The 12,071-nt window shown below is 28.2% G+C and overlaps 1 protein-coding gene and 1 long non-coding RNA gene across 2 annotated transcripts; one reads left to right on the plus strand and one right to left on the minus strand.

Annotated features, from left to right (window-relative positions):
- Positions 1-3,497: 3,497 nt before the first annotated feature.
- LOC149055067 (uncharacterized) lies at positions 3,498-4,761 on the minus strand. Its single transcript, XM_089228639.1, has 4 exons — positions 4,645-4,761; positions 4,315-4,473; positions 3,942-4,109; positions 3,498-3,720 (listed from the first exon to the last, which is right to left on the minus strand). Exons 1-4 carry the CDS (start codon positions 4,732-4,734, stop codon positions 3,547-3,549), a joined length of 591 nt encoding a protein of 196 aa, XP_089084765.1. The 5' UTR covers positions 4,735-4,761; the 3' UTR covers positions 3,498-3,546.
- A 1,637-nt stretch (positions 4,762-6,398) lies between these two features.
- On the plus strand, positions 6,399-7,444 carry LOC149055068 (uncharacterized). Its single transcript, XR_016192066.1, has 3 exons — positions 6,399-6,491; positions 7,003-7,094; positions 7,174-7,444. It is a non-coding gene; the product is annotated as an uncharacterized LOC149055068 (long non-coding RNA).
- The last annotated feature ends 4,627 nt before the right edge of the window (positions 7,445-12,071 follow it).

Consider the following 12,071-nt stretch of genomic DNA (forward strand, 5'->3'; position numbering starts at 1 on the left):
CAAAATATGAGGATTGAGTGACTGTAAACTTAAAATACACTTATAGAATTATATTTGAAACAAAAATATAACAAAACCATTTAAAACCCATTGAAAAATAAACATTTTAAATTATTTGTTGCAAAATAAAAATAACAAATAATATATACAGGGTGCTTCTTTTAAGTGGGTACATTAATTATCTCGAAAAGTATTTACTTTTTTCAAAATATTTTTTACGTGGTTTATAGTTGTTAAAAAACCAACGTTTTTATTAAAAAATTATATTTTTAAATATTTTTTATCCTTATCATTCTTTAAGTTTTACTATATTCCAAAGCAGAATATATTTCTAAGTATTTTGATTCCTAAAAGTCGAATTTAGGACGAGTAGTTTATGAGTAATATGTATTTAAAGTATAGACAAGCGGAGTAGTGGACAAACATTTTGCGGGGTAACCCCGTACCAATCCACTCTGCCAATCTAAACTTTAAATACTTATAACTCAATAACTACTAGCCCTAAATTCGATTTTAATGAATCTAAATACTTAGAAAAATATTCTGCTTTGGAAAATGAAATTAAAACTCTATGTTGTCATTCAAAAAAGTAAAAAACTTAAAAATTGATAAGGATAAAAAATACTTAAAAAAATAATTTTTTAATAAAAACGTTGGTTTTTTAACAAATTAAAACCATGTAAAAAAATATATTGAAAAAAGTAAATACTTTTCGAGATAATTAGTGTACCTACACACTTAAAAGAACCACCCTGTATATATCTAACATAAAAATTAAAAATATTATATATAAGTAATATATATACATATATATACATATATATATATATCTAACATAAAAATTAAAAATATTAATTTTTTCTAACAAATGATAAAAACATAAAGGTAGGTATAACTGTTAATAATTTTTAAACTTGTATTGTATCTAATGATAGGTTATTTAACAGGAATCTAAAACTAGCATCTAATCGCTGTAAATTAACATTTTAAAATATTCTTTTGTAAATAAAACATAGCATTAAATTCCGTATTTTAACCCTTTCCCGCCCAATTTTTTTTTTTTCAAATCTTTCGGAAAAAGTAATTTAATTCTTATCATAATAAATACGATAAAAACACGAGTAATATTAATCATATGTTAAAAACAGTGGTACCATTTGATAGAACATAAAATTGTTTATATTTAATGGGTCCATTTGGAGTCTTCGAACTATTTGTATTGGAATAACGTTTAAGAATACAATACGTAATCCAAATGGACCCAATGGGCTGGAAAGGGTAAGAAATAATTAGTTAATAAGTAACAAACAATAGTGATTTAATAAAATTGTTTTGATTTCATATTATATTAATTAAAATTTTGAAAACCATTATCAAATAAAAAAAACGTTGTTACTTTGCTGTATAGAAGTTGTCGAGTGACAATGTATGTATTATTATTAAACTTGAATACAGTGTTAATAATTAAGTCACTTTTTTTAATACGGTAATTTCGAAGTTTTATTAATATTCTTATTTCGAATGTTCATTTGAAGAATTTTGGAAATATTTGAACTTCAAACAATAATTAATCAAATTGCGCATATTATGTATTTTAATAATTGTTTAATGGCTGTAAGCGACCAACTTGTGAAAACCTTTGTACCTATTACATTTTCAAGTATTTTAACTCAGCAATACAATATATATCAATATATTTTATAACAAAAATTTTTTTAAAAAAATTGAATATTTCAAATACCTATAAATAGCTAAAAAAAAATACAGAAATATTTTGAAAAGAAAATTATGTAAAGCTCATTTTTAAGCTAGGGATTCGAAATAGGTAATTTATTTTATTGATACGTTTTTTTTTTTTTGCTTTGTTAAATTTTCATTCAGATTCTGGAGATTCTGTATGAATCTGCATAAGTTTGTCTTAGGTAAAGTCTTTCAAAAATTATTAAAATAAATACGTGAAATTTATTTGTGTTTGAAGTTCAAATATTGACGAAATTTTATAATATATGAGAATTTGAAATTTAAATTTTACTAACAATCGTCAAAATTAAAAATAAGAATTTAAAAATAAAATAAGATTATCAATAGACTATACATAGGTAGGACTGTCACTGCACATCAGACTAGCAAACTAGTTCTTATCTGAACCTGTCAAAGAAAACCGATAATACGCAATTGTAATTACCATACACAAAGTACCGTATACAATATATAGAAAGGTACTGATCAAAGGTTCGTATTTTTTGACCAGTTCGGCAGGACTATTGTATTCGTTGGAACTCGTGACAATACCGTATAGCCAATCGAATACGATTGTTGTATATCAATATGTATATATATTATTTGTTATTTTTATTTTGCAACAAATAATTTAAAATGTTTATTTTTCAATGGGTTTTAAATGGTTTTGTTATAGTTTTGTGTCAAATATAATTCTATAAGTGTATTTTAAGTTTACAGTCACTCAATCCTCATTAAAATATAATACATTTTAAAACCAAGTACATTTGTTTTAATAATTAGGATATTACCAATTTCGTTTCATATTTTATTAATATCTTATAATTTTAGAGCCCCTTTTTAAAAAAAATTACGAAAAACAAATATTAAAATCGGAGGGGTTGCAAGACCAATGAGCCTTCTACTCAGAAGTGTTTAGGAAAACATTTTTCGAATTAACAAAAAATCAAAAAGTAACTAAGATCACAATAAATGTTGCGATAAGTGCGTAGGCTGAGTGGTGAAAGAGTCATATTTTGGCCGATTTTTTTATGCCTACCCTCAAAGTGGGGATGCTGTAGTCGTGTCCGAAACTTTTATGACTTTTTACAGCTTTCGGTACAAACGACGACTTTTGCGGTATAAACAGAGTACAAACGATCTGCCCATGTTTTTTTTTACGAAAGCTCAAAGTGGGGAGTGCTGGCATGTCTCCAGCACCCCCAACTTAAAACGTTAATAACTTTTTGCAGCTTTCGGTACAAACGACGATTTTTGCGGTACAAACCGGTACAAACAGAGTACAAACGATCGCCCCGGGTTTTTTTACGAAAGTTCAAAGTGGGGATGCCGGGGACATGGAGCTGATATGCTGTGCACTGTGCAATGAGTAAATATATTTATACCAACCAGATGATACAGATCATACATCTATACCTACATATTATATTATATAAATTATAGTTTATAATTAACAGGAAAATGCAATATATTACGTTATATAAAACATATTTAATTTTATGTGTTTGTATCAAAAGCAAACAACCATAAAATAAACGAACAAAATAAGTAAACATGAGTTACATCAATTGTTTAAAAAAGAAATCATAACTAATGATTGAATTGATTATTTACAAAATATTGAACGTTAAATAAAAAACTTCATAAAACACTTTTAGCATTGTATTTAAATAAATCGAAAATAAATAATATACATATTATGTTATGAGAAAATAAATATATTTATTAGAAAAAGTATTTCTGTTAATATGCTCGAACATGGGTAAAATTAAATAAATTTGTTACTGTTTTACTGTAATTTAATTATTAATTGTTAGTTTCCCATGGCCGCTTTATCTCCAAAACTGTAATGAAACAGCCATATACTTCATTGTTCTTGGTATAAGAAATACGAAATTTGTATGTTCCATAAAAAAATGTCTTGGGATAATTGGTATTATAGAAAATATCAGTATCTACGCCAGTACCTTTATAAAAACCCTGGAAACATAATACGACATTTTTTTTTCTATTGCAAACTGTGAATAATAATACAACATTGCATAATCAAAAATAAGTTGATATTCAAATCTCTATAAGTGCTCTGCAATATATAATATATCAATATTTATATATATATATATATGTAGATATAAAATTATGTTATAATATAATTAGTCTGATGTTATAAAAATATTAAAATTTATATAGGAATTTCTTACTGGGGGAATAGGACAAGTTGCGTTGGAAACTCCAATACCACTCATTATTTGAATCCATGCATCTCCAAAGAACATTTTAAGTGACGAACAAGCTCTGGGTGTTTTGTATACATGAGCATTATCCTTCCAGCCACCAATAGAGTCTTTTATGGCCAGATTGAATTCCAACTTAAAAGAAAAGAAGAATTTATTTATTTATTTTGACCAAAATCCTAATCAGATGTTGATAAAATAGGAATTAAAATTATCTTTGTTAAATGGATAAAACTTCAATTAATCGTTCTAAATAAATTGCATTGAATTCAAAACCATAAAAACTAAATTTCCAAAAATAGAAAATTTAAGTTTTAGTAAAAATAATGACTGAACTTACATTAAGAGAATCATCGAATGGAGCAGTACAAGTTATGTTTCCTTTGGCTTCTGTGGTGTTTGCAGATTTTTTGCTTAGATACAAATCAAATTTTATTTTTTTATTTGATTGAATAGAATCACAACGCGTAATTCCCAGAAAATTTAATCGGTATTGACCCTTAAGAAATGTATACAATTATATACAATTCTAAACAATATAATTTATAGGTTTGATGTAAAAAGTTTGGTATTTTGGGATGGTTACAACATCGTTATATAGTTAGATCGGTTAAGGTATTATAAAATTATAAATAATTCTAAGAAATGTAACAAATCATAAGATACTTACAACAGGTAATTGTGGAAAAAACAAACGTTTATTAATATCTGAATTAACAGCAATCACAAAAATAATAAGAAAGATTAATAAACACTTCATTTTTGGTTCGAAATATTATAACTATACAAGCACCAACGTTGTATTTTGTCCTACAGTCAAATGATTTTTGGTACAATAATAGTACATAATCTCTATTAATTTTTGATAGTTTGTCATACCTAATGTATATGTATATTAGTATATTTATATTATTCATTGACCTTGTTTCCACTATCGTTGCAGTAGATATATTTAAATTAAAAAAAATTGCTAAACTTGATTTCCATCATTTGCTATAAAATGAATTCATACCTAATAATTAGTTTGATTTTTCATAATATTGTATAATGAAAATACGTATTTCATATTAAATTGAAAATAACAAAAATCTACCGAAAAATTATCATATGATATTTCATGTCGTAGCTATCCTATTACAAGATTAAGTTTGCTATAATATTCATTATTTAAAACAATAAATGAGGAAAATTTTATCGACAGTAACAATAAATATACTATTAAAAATCTAATTTTTGTATGCCTATATAAATAGCATAAAAATTTAAAAATGTTGTATAAATTAAAAAGTGTGCGGTTTGTTGAAAATATTAATCCCTACGGTAATAGTTTTTTTCGTTGTATAAATAAAAAACTAAATCGAATTATAAAAAAAAAAAACGGGATTTTCGACTAGATATCCCTATGAATTTTATATTTTACCTAACTCTTTTATTATGTATTCTGAATATTAAATTATGTTCTCCTAAAGGTGTCAACTATGGATTCACGTATTTCTTATTCGCAAATATGCAAGTTGAAGATGTACGTGTTATTTTTACTACAGAATAAAAAATACACATAATTAAAATCAATACAATTCTCACCACTCAGAATGTAAATTTAAATTTATAAATAGATCAAAAGTAATTAAAATTTTTTGAGATGCTTATAGTCTTTCCAAAAATAATTAAATAATAATATAAATCCTGGTCATAATTCGAAATAGCCACTTTTTCTATTTTTCGCTTTTGAATTACACATAAATAATTAATATTGATCAAAAACTGGTATCTTTTAAAAATTACTGCTTTTCCTAATTGTTAGAGAATGTAGTGAACAAAGAATCTGATAATCGATAAATGCTAATCTTATATAAATAAGATGATTGACACGTTAATACATATACCTATAATGAAATAGGTACTTATAATCGGCAATTATTGTAAAAACAGACGTTTATTTGTAGATTGGTATCTGAATAAGCAATAATTACAAAAACAATAATAATATGATTAGTAAACAAAGATTTTTAGTCTAAAATATTTTAACCATGCAAGAATTCTACTGTAATTCATAATGGATTCAATTTCAGCCCAATAGTAACTAGTAACTTATATTTTTTTAATTTGTTCAATAATAATTTTTTATCGATATTATAATTATCTGTAGATTGTAGATTATTAACCATGGAAGATTAAATTTTTTTTTCTTAGTTGTATTATTAATTATATTTAAAGTTATATCATGCATAATATATAAGCATTGGCATTATTAATATTAAAACTATTATCTAGGTTAAATAAACATGTGTATAATGTAAAATAAAATTTAGTGTTGAGTCTTAGCAGATGTAATAAAATAGAAAATAGGTTAAGTGATAGCCACTGATAAGAGTAGACAAATGCGTGGGGTCATTCTGTTGTGATCTTTTGATGCATTCACTGTGGCACTGTTGGACATAACAGTTGTTAGGTTTTATAATTGTGTGTGTGTGTTCAATAGTGTACGTCGGGAGCGATTGGCGTTTACGAAAATAGGTACCTATATATTGTTAAAATTTCTGTTTGGCACTAATATTATTCACAAATATGAAAGCTATTTATTTTGCACTTATATAACTGTATAAGTAAACTAAATTGATAAATTAAAACCAAATATCATAGTATTTAGATTTTATTTGAAGTACCTCAAGTCATAATATATTAAAATATAATTTAAGCTCTCAGAGACCAACGTACCTCATGCACATTTAAATCAAACTGTACAATATTAGCAACACTATTATTTGTTTATTTTTCGTCACACATACTGTAGCCTGTAGGCATGCGTGGAAAGAAAAAATCAATAAGATTACAGTTTATTTTGATTGTCAGTCTGACCTGTAATTAGGAAGAAAATATTAATTTTTTTTCAGTTTTGTCGTTTTTCCCAGACTATGAGATAAGATCCTTTTAGTCCGATAGTTGGCCAAACATGTTTTGTAGCACTATAAATAGCTTTTTCAAAGTCAGTAAAAAATAAATAAACTATTATTATGTATATTTATAGTAGTCATTGAAGGTAGTGAAATATATTCGAGAAAAACACAACGTGACATATGATAGGCAGAAAAATTCAAATCAAACAAAATCGATTAGGAGGTACGTAAACTTTAATAAATTTATATACACCTGTTAGCTCCAATGATATTATACTATGTTATCATTTCCATTTTCGTAGACTACAGTGATGCGATAGCTGCAGCTGTTTTACAAGTGAGAACCTTAGTCAGAAAAAAGATATAAGATGTTAAACCATGAAGTCTAGTTTGGACGACCGTCGTCGTGTTTGTAGCCGCCGCGCCGGAAGAGTTACAAGATGAGTGACAATATTTATGTAATACCCAAAAAATGTATAATATTATATTCACTAAACAGGCTTGATTTGATGTCACGTAGCGTGACGTGACAGTGATGTTTCTATTCTATTAGAATATATTTATTATTTTTTATTTTTTTTTTGTCATTCGTCACGGTTAATATGCTGAGATAATTATAAATTTATAAATTAGAATACTTCCGGCAGCACTCGCAGCACAAGACAGAAATACATTATCGCATGTCTTAGGGTCCTTTCGTCACATTCCATTCTTCTATATCGTTGTTAATCAGCTGCATAATAATATGTTATTATTACAGTATGATTTGTATTTACGTCTTTCTGCTGTAGTCTTTTGTGTGTGTGGGTCCGATGCAACATCATAGAACTCTGAAAAATACTTACGTTTTTGTAATATTATGATGATAATGATGCTCTAATTCTTTGACTCGTCGCTCGCCGACACATAACTTCACAAGAAACGCTCAAAACGTCGGTAAAACACGTGTAACATTATAGGTATACTGTTTGTTCCCATGTGTGGTCTTCGTCTGACAAAATGTAAAACATAGCAAAAATGTTTTGCGCAAGAAAGAACTGAGAAGACTACAGGCACATAACTATAAGAAACAAAATTTCCACTATGCATTAAAAGAAGAATTTTGTCTGTGAAATGTTCCTTTTTTATTTTTTCAATAACGGAACAACAACTAAAGTTATTCAAGTTTGAAAAAACACAAAAATAACGGATTTTGAAACAATAAGAACTTTTTTCGTGAAAGTGACAAAAACGATATTTCCCAGATAATTTTTTAAATTACATATATGTACTTATATTATATTGGATATAAATTTGGCTATTACTTTACAGCCTGATTGGGGTTCTATGCCGCGCAAAACAGTTATTTTGCCATTTTTATTTGCCATATGTTGCAGTGCTTTCATTTGTTGCATTTGGAGACAACATGTCATGCGGATGTACCGTCATCTTAAGATCTTTAAAAATAGCGTTCGTCACTCGCGTTGCGTATACACAGCCTGTATATACAGCCAACCAGGTGTGCACGTGAACCGTTACTGTTTTCAAATCCTAAGAATGGTCGTCCCGTTAACTTTGATAAGGACATGGTAATGTTATATGAACAATACGTCTTAAAATACCGGAGAATACTACGTTACTCCATGATTTCGAGTTATAACCATCGTCATATAATGCATCGCGCAGCACATAATATTACGATTCATTCGACAAATTCGATGCACTCGGTGCACACGATACACAGATTTCGTTTCTGCAGCCTCCCTTATTGAGTCTCACCCTTATTATATTATGTTAAAGATATATTATATCACAAATTCCGAAAAAATAAATAATTTCGTCCTAAATTGAATAATAATTATTAAGCGTATTTTTTTTTTTGTGATTACAACGTTTCGTGGCATTTTATAAACAATGGATTTTTATATTTTATATGAGAACTTAGCATTACAAAATTGTATCTATAATGGCTATAATAGGTAAAAAAATGTTAATAATATTTAATTGATTATTTAAAAATAAAATTGTACTACCTATACCTATTACATTTCGTGAAGTTTTTTGTGGTTAATTGTACCAATGTACCTAAAATCAATACAAATATTACAGACTATGTTCATAAATAACTACAGTATACTACAATGTTTAAATCTCAGTGTCAGTAGTTATAATATTTTACATAGTCAAAATCGTGGTTTACTGTTACTTTTGATTAGTATAATCATATCTAAGGATATAGTTTATTTGACATTAGGACGCGTATGGTGTTATTATTGAATATTTAATTTTGAAGATATATATTTTAATTTAAATTTAAATCATAATTTAATGTATACCTACATTAAATTGTAAGTAAATTGCGTTTGACAATCTTACTTTAGGAACCACTTATGAATATTAACTTTGAATGAAAAACTAATACGAATTGTGTCCCAGATGGAATTCATTCAAAAAGGTACCTAATTACGTTTACCTGAATTGGTACGCAATAAATACGTGTGCATCTGTATAGGACGTGCGTAAAGTTAGCCCTACTATGTCATGATAATTACACCAAAGTTGTACCAATATTTTGCAATTAATTTGCAACTTTAGGCAACTGCTATAAAAAAAATTTGCAACTCTAAATTTTTTTCCTAATCGCTAAACCAATTTTGGTGTGGCCAAATTTACGCAACCCCACCACATCATCATATCGACCTCGAATTTTTTCATGATTTAGCAACTAATTTGAAACTTTAGGCAACGTTTGTGAAAAAATTTGCAACCTCATAGTTAAGCCGGAAACGAATTCCTCAGTTGGTGGTGCCAAATTCACGCAGCCCCACCACTTCGTCCTATAGACCTCGAATTATTTTCGTAAGTGAACGTTTGTTTACACCAAAATTACCTGGTTGTAAGTACCTACCTATTACCATCCAATTGTAATAAAATTATGTTCTCATCTAAAACACTATATATATATGATAGTAGGTAATAAAAATTATTATACGTATATTTCTTCTCTATAATTATTGACTAAATTTCTTATCGGTAATTTGTTGCACTTCCATTCAGTCAAATGATTGAAATCAATTTATGAACCTTCATAATACATAATATCAACCTATGCTAACATATTTCCGTCTATTGCGTTCAAATTTTCGACGATGGCGAATTGGCGACGATCATAATTGATTTTTAGCGCACAATAATGATATAATATTATCGTATAATATTATAATGTGTTCTAAATATACGTATAATATAAGCACAGTAATAAACGGAATGATTGAATTTGAAGGGGTGGAGAGGGGGAGGAAGAGCACTCGTGTTTTTTTAAAAATATTTTAACGTACGTATCTAGATATTCTATTTCTATAATTATATCCTGATCGAAAAAAATTTGATTGCATTTTTGCATTCATCGCCTTCTATTTTTATTTTCCAAACTGCAAGCACCGTTGATACTGTAGTTTAGGACCATCGATTGGCCGTCTTCCCCAGCTGCCAGCTGCAGTCGGTGGTCCGTCACCACAAAAGTGCGCACCTATATGTATACAAATAGACAGCCGTTGCAAAAATTCAAAAATTGAATAGCGGCGTCTGAATGTCTGATCCGATATTATATTGGACGTCGCCACCACCGCGACGAGAAAACCCCTATTGGAATAATGTATAAATCGAAAAAAACCAATCCTTACCAGCCACTACGTAGGTATAATAAAGTATTTTGTTTTTCATATCAATATTATTTATACGATTCGCTGTCTGACGTTGATCGTTATGCGCGTGCGTACACATAATAATAAATGGTATTTACATGTAAGTATACAATATAATGCAATATATTTATACGGAACATCAAAAGTGAGCGTCAAGCGGATTCCATTTCTATGCTAATTCCGAAAGGCTCCATATCGTCATAATAATGATAATATTATTATATATTACTATTGTTATTGTTATTGTTATATATATGCTGTATGATGCTTACCTAAATGATATTATTCTTTCGTAATGGGCGTATAAAACGAGAATTTCGCGGGAAAAACGTCACGTAGTTTCTCTTGTTTTATAACCGAATCGCGTATCGTATAATATTATGTATTCGTTGTATATATCATTTTATTATATTAAACTTACCTACTGCAGTCCATATTATAATATGATATTGTGATAAAATGTTTGCAAATTTGTTTTTTTTTTAACATTTTATTGTTGTAAGTCATCGAAGCTCCGGGTTTGGAATTTTTTTTTTACAGATTATTATTACACGAATTCATTTGCTTAGTTTTGAAATTTATTTCGACCCTTTTTCGCCTTTCATCAAAACAAATTCATGATGGTTGAGTGCAGAAATTTTCTTCGATATATATAAATGTATTCTAAAATCTGCTAGTCATTTGTTTTCAAATCATTATTGTTATATAATTTTGAAACTAAGCTTGTGAACAGACAATTTGCTGGGTTCCTCAAGCATTTTTTTTTTTTTTTAATTGAGTGGGGAAGGTCGTGCGAAACCCATATGGTTCTCAAAGGCACATTGGATAAAATTAACTTAAAATATCGTTTTTAAAAAGCGTAAAAAGTTATTTATTTTATTATGAAATCGTAAAAGAACAAAACGAAAAAACTCGTCAAATATATATATGTACATAGCAGGTAATACACCAATAGTATTATATAAGCATTATAAGCAATAAGCGTCGGGGTTGAGGGAAATTGTGTATACACAAATATTTATACCTATATAGGTACATGTATTATATAGGTATATAGACGTAACGATAATGCAATATATATAATATATGTAATAAACAATACGCGCAATGATATAATAATAAAAGGCCTCGGGGGAGATTTACTCGGTCCCCGCGCGGCCGTATATTATAAGTCCTCGAATTGGTTTAATGAACATTAAATGGCCGACCCTATAAAATACAAAGTATGATGATAATAATATAATAATATTAAATCGGGAGAGGTTTATTACCGTGCGGCCCTGCGAGCGCGACAATATTATAATATTATGTTATATATAATAACGCGCGGGCGAGACGAAGGCTTCGGTGGCGACGACGGTAGTATTATAATAATAAATAAATTCCTGGCCGAGATGGCGGTGGCGAGGGTGGATTTTCAATTACCGCCGAAAATAATAACTCCAAGAAACGGATATTTTATTCGCCCTCTTTCCGGTCACCGTCGTCATCCCTCTTATTTTCATTTCACGGGCGCG

The sequence above is a fragment of the Diuraphis noxia genome, unplaced genomic scaffold (genome assembly GCF_037042655.1).
Source record: "Diuraphis noxia isolate RWA-SAM2 unplaced genomic scaffold, SU_Dnox_SAM2 contig0005, whole genome shotgun sequence".
Lineage (NCBI taxonomy): Eukaryota > Metazoa > Arthropoda > Insecta > Hemiptera > Aphididae > Diuraphis > Diuraphis noxia.